This window comes from Ixodes scapularis, unplaced genomic scaffold, assembly GCF_016920785.2.
Source record: "Ixodes scapularis isolate PalLabHiFi unplaced genomic scaffold, ASM1692078v2 PGA_scaffold6__148_contigs__length_123643588, whole genome shotgun sequence".
Taxonomy (NCBI): domain Eukaryota; kingdom Metazoa; phylum Arthropoda; class Arachnida; order Ixodida; family Ixodidae; genus Ixodes; species Ixodes scapularis.
Window position 1 is genome coordinate 76,124,998 of NW_024609881.1, and position 17,279 is coordinate 76,142,276.

The following is a 17,279-nucleotide window of genomic DNA, read 5'->3' on the forward strand; positions in this document are numbered from 1 at the left end:
GGCTAAGCACGGGTTTTACCCTTTCATGGGAGACTTTGGTAGACACCGCGGGGAACTGTTTTTTCTCTTTCATGTGAAGATATTTTAATAAGAGCCCTGCTACAAGTACAATTTCTTTTTCCGGAAAGCACAAAAAAATACTTCTTTGGGAAATATGCTTCCCATGGCCAAGCAGCTGCTGAAGAAATAAGCAAACAATTAATTTTATTGCTGAAGAGAGAAACTGCAGGAGATGAAGATCACGTTTCTGCAACTCAATGTAGTTTGTTTCTTTTTTTTTTTTTTTATTCTCAAAGCCACCTAGAAACGAAATTATTTCTTTATTTTAGGAACAGATGCTCCGCAAAATTCCTCGGAGAGTTGCTCCTAGGCCACGGAGACTACACATCTGACTTCGGCAATTACAGAGAAAATTGCTTGCGGCACATGTGCTTTTAAAATATTCCGATTCATCCGTTTGCTCGAAGCACCTGATTTTTAACTTCGAAGGTTACATTGCTTGTAAAGGTCTGATCATCGGAAGATAAGAAAAGCCAGCCTCACAAGTACAAATTCCTGCGAACGCTCTTGCAGGAATGTCTCGGAAATTGTTTTTGCACCGCCTGGTGGCACCAGTGTATTATTTTCTTTTCTGAGATGACTTCCGCTAAATAGCGAGATAGTACAATGGTAAGAATTTGACATCCCAAGAGCCGAGTACAGATTAAGCGTAAGTGGGATATAAATATACCACCACCCATGAAAAAGTTAATTTCCTGTTGCACCAGCATTAGAAACTTTTTCAAACTGTTACTGTGCTCTGCGTACCTCTATACCGGAGCCTTTGAGGCATGCCTTTGGGTACAGGCCCCGTAATCACGGTATCACACAGGCGCGCTTATAAGCATGCTCTAAAGTCTCCGCTAGTGTAGTACGCGGTCACGGTAATGGTTTTCTAAAAGCCCCTATTAACTCGGGTTTACAGACTCGCCCCTAGCTATACGCTGGATTTGCGTAGGGAATGTAGGTACAGACAGGGCGTATACCAAGTAACGCTGAGGGGGGCGAATACGATTACGAGAGAGGAGTCACTTGATGTAAAGAAACTTTTTGCCGTGCTAGTCTGTGCCGGCGACTGCTTTTCTCTTTGTTTCTTCGGTGAGTAACGAAGGAAACGTCTCATAATTCAATCATTTTAGAGCGCAGCTCTTAGGGGCCGGTTCCCGGCTTGAGCGGCGTCGGCGTCGCCGTCGGCGTAACCAAGGTCATCCCAAGGTCACGTGACCCCCAAGGTCACGTGACCCCTCCCAAGGTCATCTCAAGGTCACGTGTCCTTAGGGGTTACGTGGGGTCATCTTGGGATCACGTGACCCCCAAGGTCACGTGACGCCTCGAAGTCACGTGACCCCTTCCAAGGTCATCTCAAGGTCACGTGACCCCAAGATGACCCCACGTGACCCTTTGAAGGTCACGTGACCCCCAAGTCACGTGACCCCTCTGAGGTCACGTAGTCTCCTCCCCAAGGTCACGTGACCCCTTCCAAGGTCATCTCAAGGTCACGTGACCCCAAGGTGACCCCTCTGAGGTCACGTGACCCCTCCAGGTCACGTGACCCCTCCAGGTCACGTGACCCCCAAGGTCACGTGGGGGTCACCTTGGGGGTCACGTGACCTTGAGGTGACCCCCAGGTCACGCCTCCCCGAGGTCACGTGACCCCCTCCCCGAAGTCACGTGACACCCCCCCCCGAGCATATTAAAGAATGAGGGGAGGAGGAGGAGAAGGGGGAGGGGTCTACCCTCCCCTCAGTACCCTTCACTCCTCCTCCTCAAGAGCTGCGCTCCAATTCGGCGTTACAGGGATTTGTAAACGGCTTTCACTTTTTGCGCTGACCTCTGGACAAACAGGTGTCAAAGATTGCTCTCGGATCAAGTGGTACGTACTCTTTATGTTTCGTGAATATTTCTTTTGTTCCGAGGTCTGCGTGGTACAAACGTCAACACGAATTGAGCTAGAACATGCCTCGGTAGCTAAGCTAGTTACACAATACCTGAACAACGCTTCCTTTCCCGATTCGTCACCTCAGTATAAAGCCCTAAAAGTTACCGCGGAAGGTAATGCCTTGGTAATGCGTGATATAGGAACATTCGATTAGCTTTCAGAGGAAACGGCAGCCTCAAAGCCGCTCGAGTAAACTGCGAGCAAACCGGCGATCGGGATGCCGAGTTAGACGCCTGCACTGCCTTCATCGCGAATGATTTCGGTTTGCTCTTTTTGTTTACACAAAGCTGCAAAAATTATCTCGCCCGGAAACCATGTTCTTTCAAAATCTACCTGTTTGGTCACTTGACAAGCCTCCGAATCTGCGACCACGACACACTAGGTCGTGGTTTGTATACAATAACACTAAGCTGGGTGACTGGGTCCAGCTCCGTACGCCGGGACACCACCGTAGTCGCGCTGGTTAAGCTTAATTTCGAGGAGAAGTACAACGAATATATTAGGTCAAAAGCAACGCTAAGCTCTCGTTGAAATAGCCAATTAAACATAAATTTTGAAGGATACACTTCAACCTACATGCTAACAACGGAGCGCAAAAGCGGTCAGGTGATTCTTTCTACAAGATCGCAACGAGAAGCCGTGAGGTGGCGTCAGTCTATGTCCTCGGGGCTAATAATGGAAACGCTCTCCAAATAATTTCAGAGGGAAGATTTTTTCACTAAATTTAGTGCAAACAATTTTCCACTCAAGTTTCAGACGGTCACACGTGACGTAGAGAATTGGTGTGCAGCGTGATCGGTAGTCCGTGTGCGTACATCATTACGAATGTTTCCGTACTTGATTGGCAAGACACCGCTGGGAACGGGGAATTATTTATTTTTTCCCATTTCCAAATACATTAGCGCTGCCCTGGCGCCCATTCTATGAAGCGCCAAGATGCCGACTGGCTTCGCTTGAATAGATTCGAAACGCAGGCATTGAAGGCTCACGGGTTCAAAGGACATAAGACGAGGCGATATTAGGGTGAAAGGGTGTTTTGTGATTTCCGAAGGCTTCCAGCGCGGCACACATAAGTATATCACTTCTGGAGAATTGTAATTTGAAGTAAATTATATCTACTTTTCTCGACTTTGCTGAGCCAACAAAGATTATTAGTAATATTATCATTATCAAGATGAATTAACTTTGAATTTGGGTTACTAGTTCATAAAGATTAATAATTTTCACGTATAAATTACTTTTAGAGTAATGCCTTTGCTTCGCAATTGCTTTCCTTTACAACGACTCGTACTTGAGCGAAGTTAAAGGATAGTATTCTTCAACACTGCCAGCACTTGTTCATTCTTGATTTGACTATTGCGTTTGTCTTTTGAGTACTCAGGTCATAGAATTTTACATTAGTTCATCTTGTGCCTTTTTTACCTTCTTTACTAAGGCTATGATTATGCACTCTACGATGGTAGTGCGCATTATGTACAATTTAGAAGATTTCCAGCCCAAACCTGGCGGCAAATACGCTGAAGCTTTACGAGAGTATGCAACAAACAGGGAGACCCGTGCGTAAAGACGTTGCTGCAAACTAGCATCGCGCATTAGAGACTTTCTGTTAAACACATTCAAGGTGACGCGGACGTAAGATAAGTGCCGCTGCGGAACCTATGAGTGATGGTGTCAGAAGAAAAAATGCGCAAACCTCGTTTTACAGGTGGTATCGCTTTAATAGTCATATCTAGGAGGGAAATGCGGTTGGATACATGCTGTTTCTCATTGTCATATAAAATACCGGCACACCGGGGCCAAATAAACAATCAAAGAACACGTACCTTTTTTGTCAGATTATCCAACTTTATGAAGGCGTCACGTGTTTTATTCATGGCAAGCTCGAACATAGCTTTAAGCTCGTTCATCTGAAATGTAGTGAAGCAGTTTAGTGTTGCTGCCACCTAGATCGCGTCGTGAACTACTTCAGCACTGGTCCCTGCTTGTATATATGTGGGAAAATCTTGGTAATGTGCAATTCACTTCGCGGAAAAATTGTGGTAGCTTATCGTAAGCTCACGCTGAACAGCCACAGACTCAACCTTGTTACCAGTGAATATTAAAGTCACCAGATCTCGGGAAAGTAGCGCCATTGCTTTCTCTGCCTGCTAGCGAAATACATACGCTAAGATACAGTTGACCAAACCCTCGCAGGGCGAGTGGCTGCTCTGCATATGTTGTCATGGTAATCGTCATATCTTTCCTTTCTGATCTTGGAAGCTTTAAAAGGGTCATCCCAAACCGGCCGCTTTAAGATCGCTATGGAGTGTTACAATAATAAACCCAAGCAGCACAGAGTTGGCCAAGCAGTGGCCAATGGCTGGCAATGGTCCTTTCGCCAGTGGCCAGACAGTGGCCGGAGATTGGCCGATGACTGGCCTTTCTCTGGTCATTGACCAATGGCCACCGGCCATCAGCCATCGGCCAAGCATTGGGCAATGAATGGCCACTCTTTGGCCACTGGCCACAAGTCCATCCCCAGCTAGTGGCCACTGCCTGGCCGAAATCCGTACTGCGTGGAAAGGGTTTCTCACCAACAAAAGCGTCTTTGGCACTATGTACAGAATCAGCTTATTACCCACGTTTATCTTCATACATATATATTGCAATTATACTGTCCTTGCATATTTCAAGGAAGAAAAATTCTTAATGCCGCCAAGCACCGACACCCCCTGTAAAGACGGTGCGAAGATGTAGGCTAGCTTGGCCGGTGTGTGGACAAAAAAACAACAACAAAAAAACACGGTATAAAGAAATGCCTTTATTGGGTCACCAGTCACCATGAATATAGGTCGGCTCACTAAGAATGGGGCGTTCAAGCTGGTACTGGTCAGTGCTTAGGTTGAAATGGCGACCATACAACGTTGGTGCTCTACTTTCCCGGGATCCATTGACCTTAGTGAATACCATATGAAGTCATTGAAATCATAAAAAACGCAAGGCGTAGCATGTCTCGAGCATCTTTTAATAGCTGCGCAACCAATGAGGCCGCAATGTCAACCGGCAATGCGGAGAGAAGGTGAGGGAGAGAAGGACTTGAGAGCGTGATGCAATGCCAGAGTGCCGAGCTCAGATTGGAAAGATACAGTGGGTAGACCAAAATAATAGCTGCATTTGTATCTGCCATGGAGGTAGGAAGCTTCTGAAGGCGACATGACTTCACCAGAAATGAAGCCGGGGGAGACTTCCGGTTTCAAGGTACACGCCCCCAACGGTGACCAAAACCAAAACAGGCTTTTGGGCGGAAAGAGGAGCTGATTTGACGCCAACAACTTTTTTGGTCACCCTTGGGACGTTCCCATTGACTGCGTCCCGTCGCCTCCTCTTCTTCCTGGCTCCACGGTCTCTAACCAGTGTCTTTTTCCAGGCAGAGCAAACAAATCATCGTGTGCTCCTCGAGCAGCTGTGGCTTTTGAACGCCGGTGGCCAGGCGCTGCCCCTATCTGTTTTCGCAGTGTACAGTGTAGTGTGGGGGTAGGGCTGCCAAGCTAAATAAGTTTCCCAGATTAAACTAACATTCGGGCCCACGGGGGTTAAAGGGAAATCTTGCTAGTTTGAGGGGAAGTTTGGGCACCATAGATATCTGGTATTTCATACGTTTTCTTGTAGGACTTTTTTTTCCAAATAACATCGAATTTCAGCAACCTTGGCTTCGTTTGGGTTATTTCCTCCAGCCGTTTGGCGGTTTGTGGTGTGACCATCTGGCCAATACTGAGGAATACTAGGCTAGGTGGCGCAAGCCACCTACCGTTTTAGAGGAGACAGCCGTTAGCATCCATCCATTATTCCAACTTTTTCAGCAAAAACAATTTTCATCGCCCCCTGAAAAATATGGAGGAAGGTACTAGCCAAGTCGAAGATTTTTAGAGCGCGGCTGTGCCTACCCTACTAAAGAAAACAGCTTAAAGGCCGACGACCAGTTCGCGCTTTCCACTTTTCCCTCGCTTCCTCCTCTTTTCCCTTCTACCCTGTCCACCGCTGCCTTTTTCCTCTTTCCCTATGGTGAGGAGCATCCTATGCCTTGCAGAATCTTGAGTCTGGTCGTCAAACCTTTGAAGGGGCGATGCAACAATTTTTGTACTTTGCGCAAATGCCGCTTAAAGGGCAACTCTTGTCCGTACTTTAGATTTTGGGATTATGACTGTTTTTGGTGCAGTCAGCGATCCTGAATTGCAAGTTGTAATTTTTTCTCGTCATTGTGCGCAGTTTTAATGACATCAACGCCTCAAAGCTTTGTTTGGGGCACGGCCAACAAAACCGAAACTAGCCGCTCGAGGCCCCGGCAACACTGGAAATCAGCCGCTATGTGAACGTAACGTCAGGATCGTTCTCGTTTAACGAGTACGCAGGCCGAGCGGCACCTACCTCTGTTGCGCTAGCCGTCTAAAGATAGGAGGTAAGCTGACTTTGTTTTAATTGTGTATACGTGGTAGTTATCCAGCATATGTAGCAAGAGTTAGTGCGTATACCCAAAGGCTAGCGACCGGAAAACCCGTGAACTCGTACAGTGCCGTACTCGGCGGCCGCCGCCGTGCGTGCGTCATGCCATACTCGTCGCTTGTATACGCAAAAGCTAGCGACTGGAAAACGAGTGAACTCGTTCGGTTTCATACTCGGCGGCTGTCTGCGTTTGCGGTCTTCCGTACTCGTCGCTAGGCCTAAATTGTCATCGTGGCTCCCTGGATGTAGCGGCGTTGCTCTACGCCACGCTGCCAGTGACATACAGTACTAAGGGTCCTCTCGCTTTCGCGCTGCAGGTCAGTCCCAGACACGAAACTTTGAGGCTCTCCGGCGCGGACCGCGACGCCCGAACACACGTGTGCTGGGTTGTACACGTCTGTTTTTCCGTTCTTTTTTCCTCGGGCTCGTAAAAGCCGAAGTCCAAAGTCCACTCGTTGAGCAGCGTTCACCCACACCTTCTCCGATATCCGGTGCGTTGGAAACTTGTGAAAAAGCACCTCCGTGTTGCGGGGCGGGTTGTTTGAGCAGCCCACAGCGCTAGAAGTTGCACTCGACATCTTTCGAGGTGCAGCTGGACAGTGTTGGGCGCACCGAGTTGTTCGCTAAAGAGAGTCTTGGAGTCCTCACAAGGGCAAATATACAAAAGGCTATACCGAAGCTCCACTGGCTACAGATAAAAGCAACGGCTAAACACGCCAATCACAAGCCGAAGTAGTGGTGGTAGCGGCTCAAAGAAGTGCACTCGGCGCAACGCCCGGACCGGAGGTAAAAAAAGAGAACGATATTGACGTCTCGGCCGAATGTTGCTTTAGCGATCGGCAACCCGCTGCGAAAGCTAAGGAGCAGCGGCTCGCGGCGGGTCGCATTTTTATTATCGGCATTAGTTGAGAATGCGGCGTCCCACGGATGTGGTATTTTGGCTGGGTTCGTATTTTGTGTCACTACAGCGATACCAGTAGTTTATATCATTTTGAGTTTTGGCCGGAGTTGCCCTTTAAAACAGATCCCTGACGTTAATGACCTATGATACACCCGTTCGTTTTTCACCCCACGCAATAGAAGTTCCAGAAAAAAATGAAAAAAGGAAAACGAGCACCGTTCACTCCCTCAACTCGCAGCCAGAACAAGCGGCTACGTGATCTGGAGCCAATTATATACCACCAATGTTGATCATAGTCACGCGCTGGGGTTGGCAAAGCACAGAACACGCTTTGATTTCCAGACATTGTTATGGCTCGGCTATTGTCGTCGGTGCAGTGATTGGACATGGGCCACTACCCAAATGCATGTCGAGGCATCCATTGTCACGAGCCCAGATCGAATGCGTACACAGTTTTCGCGTCCACTGTGTTAGGAGCATTTGAATATCGTCACCGCAAAGCTCGATGACTCATTCACAGGGATCGTAATGTTGCCAATGTCCCCACAGCTCCGTCATCAAATTTTGCGAAGGAACAAAAGGCGACTTTGGATGGAGAGGCTGAAAGAAAAGCTCCGCTTTCAACCTTTGAATTCCGCCCCGACGAAGACGCTTCTTGGTCAGTGGTGTTTCGTTCGAGTATTCTTGGGCCTCACTAGTGCCAGGAAGCTGGTGTGAACTAAGGAATATTCCTACCCAATGTCGTTGCACAGCCCCTGTAAGCTTGTCCCAGCTTTAAGCTGGGTTATTGCCCCATCATGCCCAGTTTGACATGCTGGTCATGCTGGTTGATCTGGTCATGCTGATCATGCTCGCTCATCTGGTTATACTGGTCATGCTGGTTGATCTTGTCCCAGCTTCAAGCTGGGCTATGGCCCCAGCATGCCCAGTTTGGGATACTGGTCATGCTGGTTGAGCTGGTCCCAGCTTCAAGCTGGGCTATGGCCCCAGCATGCCCAGTTTGGGATACTGGTCATGCTGTTTGATCTGGTCCCAGCTTCAAGCTGGGTTGTTACCCCAGCATGCCCAGTTCGGCATGCAGGTCCTGCTGGTTAAACTGGTCCTGCTGGTGGACTTCCCAAACAGTTTAACCTGTTAAAATTATTACACAGAATAAACAAGCCAAGGCCTCCAAAGAAGCCAAGTCGGAATCTAATTTGTGATTTTTGTACTTGTGGCCTGCTCACATGAGCTCAGATGCTACATATAATAGGCACTGACAAAGCACAACGGAGGCACAGACAGTGGTTCTCGGTGCAAAAGTATTAAAACTAGATTGCTTATTTCTCTACACAAAAATACTAGAAACGCCAAAAAACAGAACAAAAAGCGAAAGCCGTTTACAACTCCCTGTAACGCCGAATTGGAGCGCAGCTCTTGAGGAGGAGGAGGGAAGGGTACTGAGGGGAGGGTAGACCCCTCCTCCTCCTCCTCTCCTCATTCTTTAATATGCTCCGGGGGGTCACCTGACCTCCGGAGGAGGGGGTCACGTGACCTCGGGGGGGGTGTCACGTGATTTCGGGGGGAGGGGGATCACGTGACCTGGGGGGTCACGTGACTTTGGGGTGACCTTGGGGGTCAAGTGGGGGTCGCCTTGGGGGGGGTCACGTGACCTTGAGGTGACCTTGGGAGGGGTCACGTGACTTTGGGGTGACCTTTGGGGGTGACCTTGGGGGTCACGTGACCTTGAGGTGACCTGGGGGTGACTTTGGGAGGGGTCACGTGACCTTGGGGGGTCACATGACCCCCTAAGGATGTGACCTTTAAATGTGACCCCAGGTCACATCCCAAGGTCAAGTGACCTGGGGTCACGTGACCTTGGGGTGACCTTGGTTACGCCGACAGCGACGGCGACGCCAACGGCGACGCCGACGCCGCTCAAGCCGGAAACGGGCGCCTAAGAGCTGCGCTCTAAAAACAACAGATAGTACTACACGGCTGTGAGAAGCGAGCCTGGTTCCCGCCAGTGATGGGGGCGAAGCGGCCTCTTGCGTAGTCGGCAGAGGCGAGGATATTCGTGTAGCTTGGATGGCATTGGCAAAACGCCTCGGCACCACTGTCATGAACGAGCACACACACGTTCAAAGACACAAAGCGACGCCCTAGTTGGAGCATCCGACTTCTTCCAGCGCTGAACAGACTGCCGCTCGCTGTCTCCTCAAATCCCGCATCGGTTGCACTGCCATTTAAGTAGTCTCCAAACAACCCGCACAGAGCCGTCCCTTCAAAAATCTGCCCAAGATAGCCAAACGTGTCTTCAATTCTTCGTTCCTACCACCCTCTCTCCGGTTCCTCGCACACAAAAGCAGCTGGCTGCGAGAAAACGCCCGGTCGTCTACGAAAAACGAGAGGACAAAGAACAGGACGTGGCCTCGTCCCAGCCTTAGGCGACCTTGGCGCACCCTCCCAGCAATGCCAGTTCGACGATCTCTAGCCGACCTTCGCGTGTGCGCTCCTCGCAAGGCAAGCTTGACCACCACGATTATGAGTTCGACCAGCTTCACCAGCTTGTCTCTCAGCTTGACCACATTGGCTCCATGGAAAACCAGATTGACCAGTTTGACCAGTCATTACCAGACTGACTCCCATATACACCAGATTGAGTCTATAACCAGATTCTAGTGAGACCATGCTGGTTTTTACTTAAACCAGACTGACCAGCTCAAATTCTAGCTTGCCATGCTAAAACCAGCTTGATTGCCAATTAAACCAGTTTGACTACCACATTGACCAGTTTAACCAGCTTAGTTGCCAGCTTGCCCAGCTAGACTTTCATGCTGGTTTTTTCAATAGGGTAGTCCCTACTCGCAAGAAAAAACAGGCTTGAGTACAAAAAGAAATTCTGCAATGTCTGGTGACATAGACCTGCGATGACATGCCATATTTTGTAATTGCCGTCGTGAGTGCATGCTCGAGTTTGAAAACTCTTTATGCTTTCCACTTTTTTTTTACAATTATAAAAAAAATCCGTAACATAGTTCTTAAAGTGGTAGCATGTTGTGATGACGTGCATCAAACCTAAAGCGAAGGTATAGTTCCACTCGTCAGTTTTAATCTTTTGCTACACTTCGTTTCGCCAGATTTGCTTTGACCACAGTTTTCGTGCTATAAACTAATTTATTGCGAAACGTACTCAACGCGTAAAGGCAGCGCTGGATTGGGGGGGGGGCAGAGGAAGTTGTAGTCCAGGGCCGCAGCCCTAAGAGCAGAGAAAGGGGGGCACCTTGCCTTGGCGTATTTTTTTTTATTATTATTCCCGGATAACAATTGCGGAGGAGGAAGAGAAAAAGACGGGAAGCCTGACAGCTTTCTGCCACCTTCAATTCAATGTAACTCCAGAGAATAGAACTTCAAGCAAAGGGAGAGGTCGGGGCCCCCGCTTAATGTCACTTCCTGTAGCTTGTTTACTTCGAGTGACCTTGTCAGCACTTACAGAAGCGATACCTCTGCCTCTCAGGAGGGTCCCCCATCCAGTCCCCCATCCTTTGCCCCGTCCTACTATGAAGTCCGTGTTTGCTGGTGGATTGTCGCGGAGTCTTTTGTGGTTGTTGGGAAAAGTCCCTGATTACCCCCTCGTCTCAACTGGAGTGGAAGGCCCTCCGGCTGCGCCATCGATAGCCGAACAAGTGCAGAAACACTGCATCGTCATGTGTTCTCAGTTGTCGCATCAGCTTGCACAGATGTCAGCGACGCAAAATACTGACAATTTTATTTTTCTATTGGCAGGGTTAAGTTGAACACCGAAAACTTGAGCCGCTCTTCGAGAAACAGAATCAAATGCCGGTGTGCTGGGCGTCTGTATAGTTTCCAGGCTGCTATTGTCATTACCGAGGGCTTTTGAAACCTCAAATCTTTACTTTGATAAAAAAAAAAATAAGAAACGTTTGGGGGGACGCAGCTTGGAGTACTCAGCACTCTAAGTGTTCCCTTGCCACCTGGGCCCGTTTGCTCGAAGCCGGTTAACTTTAACCGCGGTTAAGCCCCTCCCTACTAGGTACCTACAAGTACCTAGCCAAGTTTGACGAGGCCTGGATGAGCGATAGCTCCGTGTTTTATTATGGGGTGGTAGCTGGTGTCATCTACTGGCTGTAGCGAATATATGTGGCTTCCGTGGAAAGGTTCCCGAAATGGGGGGACCCAAAAAATGCGCGCTGCCTGGTTTTCGCGACGCAGCGCGGCATACATTTGGGCTTAAGAAACAATTTTTATTGCTCGTGGTACAAATAATCGGCAAGGTAAAACTAAATTAACCCTTGTTTGGAAATTTTCTAAATATTTGTCTATATGAAGTGAAGAACAGCCTCGTTGAAATTTTCTTTCGAGTTCGAAAGAGGACGACGAAGTTGAGTCTTAGAAACAATGAGAAAGAAGTGAGCAGTGAAAGGCGGGCGGTACACCGGCAGCATGGTTGGCCAGCATGTAGGAACCGTATATATAACCGTCATAAAATGAAAAGCCTGTAACTCGGCTCCACTGAAAATTGACCTAGTAGTAAATTACCTGAACGTCGAGGAGAACGCTGAAAGTGTAATTCTACGATCCGCGCGCTCTCGCCTTCCACTTATAAAAGATTTGAAGTAAACAATCATAATAAATCTTTGTAGAACGCGCGTGCACGACAAAATTTGTTTTAGGTGTTTTGCTTCAGAACAGTTATTACTGCAGACGCTAGCAGGTGCAGCGCGTGTAACAACACTCGTAGCATGCACCTCGGTGCTTTTTAAATTTAGCAAAAGGTCTATGGGAACGCTCTCTGCTTTTGTGTTTGGGTCAAGGCAATCCACTTTCCAAAGACGTTGCCATGCCGACAACTATCGCGTTCATTTAGGCTTAGGAATGGCCAGAGTCGAAAGTCTATCTAAAAAATGCGGCGAGGTCATTTCTCATGTTTTACTTTTTAAGTGAGGTAAGGCAACGCGAAAACCTCCTGCACCATTCATTGCTCACTAACTCGCCCGCTACTGCCGATACTACGACGTATTAGTTCCAAAGCGAGCGGCGCTCACTCACCGGGGCACCGCCATGTTTCCCCGCCGTCCTCACTCTGAAAGGTCACGTGACCCAAAATTCCCCCTCGTAGGGAAATCCGGTTAACCGCGGTTAGTTAACCAGCTTCGAGCAAACGGGCCCTGGTGTGTCAGCACAGTACCGCGTTGCAGGTTGTCTTTGCCACGGGATCCTCTCATGGAAAAGTTTTCTGGTTAGAACCAGATGTGTCCCGAACATCTCTTCTTTATACTACTGTAAAAGCCATGTCCCTATTCACGAGAATGCACACGTAGCTCTCATTCGCAGCCTACGTAGCGTTTTTCAATTAAGGTGGAGAATTTTACTCTTCCCCAGATGGCGGGCATATGGAAATAATTCTCGATATATTATTGCCGCACGGAGCGTCGTGTTTGTTATCATGATGTTCGTTATGATAATAAATCTCCACCTTCAGGACCCTGATTGGCTCTACTCTGTTAAGGGCGTGCAGATGCGACGCAGTAGTATAGAATATATGCATTCTACATTTGCTTGGTCAACTCTTTCCATCACCTGTGACGTCGTTAATGTGGAAAGAGAGAAAAAAAAACTACGACAGCGATGAACACCGTCTGGCTAAAGCATCCATGTTGAGTGAGGTGTCTATAAAAATTCAAAATTTCCGGTCGGAAGCACCAAATTGGCGTGCCTAAACAAAAGGCAAAGTTAGCGAGTAAAAAGCACGAGAAGAAACTACCAAAAATGACAAAATATATATATGAATGCAGCTTCCACGGAGTTGTTGGATTCCTCCTCCGTGAGTTGTCATTTTAAAATCCCAAGTAGCATTAGTACAGACAGCGCTCCTGCGAAAGACTCGTCTACTCCACCTGCCCTTGACTTCCTGATGAGCGGCAAGCATTAACTTTTCTTGGTACTCCTAATCCTGAACAAAACATACCCACCTCACAAATTCCTACTGCTGAGCAACAGACGGCGATTCCAAAACACTCGCCTAGGCCACCCTCTCCTCTACTTCTTGATGAGCGGCAAGCGTCCACTCTTCCTGGTCATCCGAATCCTGAAAACCAGTTCTTCACCAATCCTTAATGTTGTGCAACAGACGTCGATTTTACCTGGCCCAGCCCCTACCGCCCAGCTCCACGCGTCCGTTTTCCCCTATCCGATCTCCTCTGCTGCTTATCAGCGAGCACTAATCCTCCCCGGTCAGGTTCCTGCTTCTGACGAGCGCCTTCAAAAGACACTCCAAGAGTCATTTCACCTGTTCCCTGGGAGTATAGATTTTTCTCCTGCCACCCACGGCGTGGGCCTCGAAGAAAAAGATCAGCTGCCTTCCTGTTTTGACGGAAACCTGGCAGCTCACAAGCATCATGAGGTAGGCTCCGTGACTGCCCGTGACCCAGCTAACTGGCCGGCTGTTACTACTAACCGGTTTTGGGTGTGCATGTATCGAGAAGAAAGCGATGTATTTTCAAAATCGAGCAGAGCCTTTTCTGTCTTCTGAAAGATAATACAAAAATCAAGAACGCTATATGTCACCTGCTCTTTTTGCGGGAAAGGCTGTAAATGGGGAAGTGTGTGAGAGGCACTAGTTATTGTACTTGAAGTCAAAAGGTTCCGTTTATTGTTTCATGTGCGAAGCAACCCGAGTTCCTTCAACAGGCATAGATTTTGGGGCTCGTAAAGAGGAGAGCAAAAGGTTTGCGCACATGAAAACAGTTTCGAACACAGGACCTCTGTGGCGGCATGGCTATCCCGCTCTAATTCGGGCTGTACCGTTGACGAGGAGCTCGTCAAGCGCCTCTTCACTCAGACCGCATACTAGACAGTGGTATTGAAACGCCGGTCGTCGTGGTCAAGCTTTTAGGTGAACGAAGCCCAGCGTTTAGTGGAAGTGGTATGGTTTTGGGATCCCCGCAAAATGGAAATTATATGGGAGTGCCTCAAACCATTGCCCAGTTTGATCTCTTTTTGAGTCAACACATTATGCGCCATGGAAACAAGGGCAGAGGCCACATATCATACGGGTCAAAACAATTCGTGACGAATTTATCTAGCTTATACCTGTCAAAATAATTTGTGACAAATTTATTGTGCTTATGGCAAAGGCCGTGAAAGAACGTCTTGTTGACGAGGTTAAACGGGCAGAATATTTCTCTTAATTGATTTGACTCCAGACCTATCCACGTTGACCAGCTGTCTGTTGTTTTACGCTACTGTTTAGAGTAAGAAGTGCATGAAGGCTTCCTTGGATTTGTTCCGGTTGAATCGCATACAGGGTTGTATGTCTTCGATAAGGTGATGTCTCTGTTGACAAGCAACGGCATCTAGATTGACGACTGCAGGGGCTAGGCGTATGACAACGCAAGTGATATGTCGGGGAAGTACAAAGTACTGCAAGCGCAAGTTAAACACCTCAACAAGTTCGCCGTTTACGTCCCGTGCGCAGGCCATTCACTAAACGTAGTTGGCGCGTGTAGTGTTGCCAGTTGCCAGTTGCCTGAAGGCCGTCAAATTTGTTTGTGTACCTCAAACTGTACACATTCTTTGTTGCCGTCCCTAAGCGGTGGAAATATCTTTTAGACAGCATGAGTGAAACTGGTGAACACCATGCTCTAAAAAGCCTCTCTGAAACCAGGTGGTCAAGACATGCCGAATCATGCGAGGCCATTTGTAAAAATTTCAAGGCGGTTCAGTGTTGGTTTGAATCTGTCTCAAAGAACGGAGAAGAAAACAGTGGCACCCGGAATGAAGCGCGCTCTCTTTTTGAGAAAATGACAAAGCTCAGACCGCGTTTATGATCATTTTCTGGAGTGAAATCTTGGAGCGTTTTGACAAAACACTAAGTGGAAAACTCCAGAAGCCTGGCTTAGACATTTCGACTGCTGTTGATCTTTTGAGCTCTCTGGAGGGGTTTGTTAATTCGTTGCGACCTCTCGTTGATACCTTTGAGGCGAGAGAACGAATTTTGAGTGCGAGTCAGGGCTATCAGTATGACGGCAAACATATCGTTTCGAGAAGGTACCCAGACGGAAAAAGCGACTGTAGGCTCCACGGTAGGGAAAGGTTCCTTATAGAGACTTGCATTGTCGTGCCTGACAGTCTGTGCTCTAATTTGCGGGTGCTAAAGGTTCTAAGCTGAAATCTGCGAAAAGATCGGGTTTTTAAAATTGATGACAGAAGTTGGGAGCAAGTTGTCTCTGGCACAGCAGACCGAGAAGTTGGTGAAAACCTACCAAAATTATTTAGAGCCAGCATTTTCAGCCGAGGTAATTCAGTTTTCAAATTCTCTGCAACGTTCTGCATGCGGGGCACGAGTGCTCAATGATTAATGCAATTGCTGCACAAAAAAAAAAAAAAACTTATTCATATGTTTCCAAACTTTTCGATTGCATTGCGAATATACCTAAGCATGCTCATGGCAAATTGTGAAGGCGAGCGATCGTTTTCAAAGTTGTCCCTGATAAAGAATCGGCTTCGTTCTAACATTCCGGATGGGAAGCTGATCTCTCTCCTTATCATATCAGTTGAGAGTGATATTCTCCACAATTTATATTTTGAACAAACTATTTAAGATTTTGCCGAAGCGAAGGCGCGAAAGAGCAGATCAGGTCAGATTTATTTTCCTCAAAGGTATCCCAATTGGCACACATTACATAAGGAGGGGAATAGATACATCGGGGGGGGGGGGGGGGGGGGGGGCAACGTAGTCATTAGCCCAGGGCCCCTATATTTTTTTATCCGGCCCTGGGTAGAGGTTATGCGTAGAGCAAGTCGTGTGCTTCTTGCGCAGAAGTTGCAATGAGGTCAGAAAGATGCCGGGCTCTGATTGACTTTTGTTGAAAGGAAAGTGCATAGACCTCAATGCTAGATGACTTGAGGTCTACCCACTATCGGTTTTCAATCAGGCAATAAGAGCTTTGCGCTCTGCCATCATCGCAACCCTACCGGAAGAGGCAAACAAACTTGCACTTGAGATATAATTTTATTTCTCATAATTAAAATAAAGGTTATACAGAACACAACAAATATTTTTATTATATAATAAATAGGGAATGTAGGAAGAAAAATGGGAATTTTGACTTCCCTTGTTGGCAGTCCTGTCTGGGAGCATGTGTGCACACAGGCTGCACTTTACACTGCACTAACTCTTAGCTCGGTCACGTTGTCCACGCTTTCACATCGGGCAGAGAGGGAGGGTTGCCGCCGATGCACTGAGAGACCGAATTCGCCAAGACTGTGGACACGGCTGTCTTGGATGTCTCCAAGGCTCTCCACGAGAATAGATGGCGGCATTCATCGTGCGTTTTCGGCCATTCCAACTACAAAAAAGCTGTCGGCAACGAGGCCTCTCGAATTTCTCAAAGTCCGACATTATCTTAAATAAAGTATTAATATTCCATTATATAACTGTTCTCCCATTTATGGCGGAATGAATCAAGCATATTTGATGTAGCCATTCAAGGACTAAGAAAATCAAAGTTGTGTATTTACCGAGTTGGTACTCAAATTCATATTGAGATCGCCGAAAGGAATTGAGGTGATAGTCGTCAATATTTGGCCGACTGTCTGAGCGGTTGCATTGTTTATCTCAGCCAGACGAACTTTGCCGAACCGGGCGAATGAACGGTCAAACGTCGCTGGCACTTCCTTTAGGACGAGCCATCGAATGTCCCAAGTCTGCTTGAGGAAATCACCCATAGAAAGTACTAGACGGTCGCCGAGCAATCTGAGGTCATAGAAAGAAAAGATAAAACACGTTCAAGCAATCGTGCATCTGCGAGTTCGTTCTGCTATACCACTTAGTACACAAGGTAAGGACTGCATGGGAATTACTTCATCGTTATGATGTCTTCAGCCAAGGTTACTAGTTTAGCTCAATTGTAGAACTTT

General features: G+C 47.7%; 1 protein-coding gene across 1 annotated transcript in view; it reads right to left on the reverse strand.

Annotated features, from left to right (window-relative positions):
• LOC120839842 overlaps positions 1-13,755 on the reverse strand; it is a 30,948-nt gene extending 17,193 nt beyond the window's left edge. The window contains exon 1 of the mRNA XM_040210209.1: positions 13,648-13,755. Within this exon, the coding sequence (XP_040066143.1) occupies positions 13,648-13,755 (108 nt within the window). The remainder of the gene's footprint in view (positions 1-13,647) is intronic.
• Positions 13,756-17,279: the final 3,524 nt, after the last annotated feature.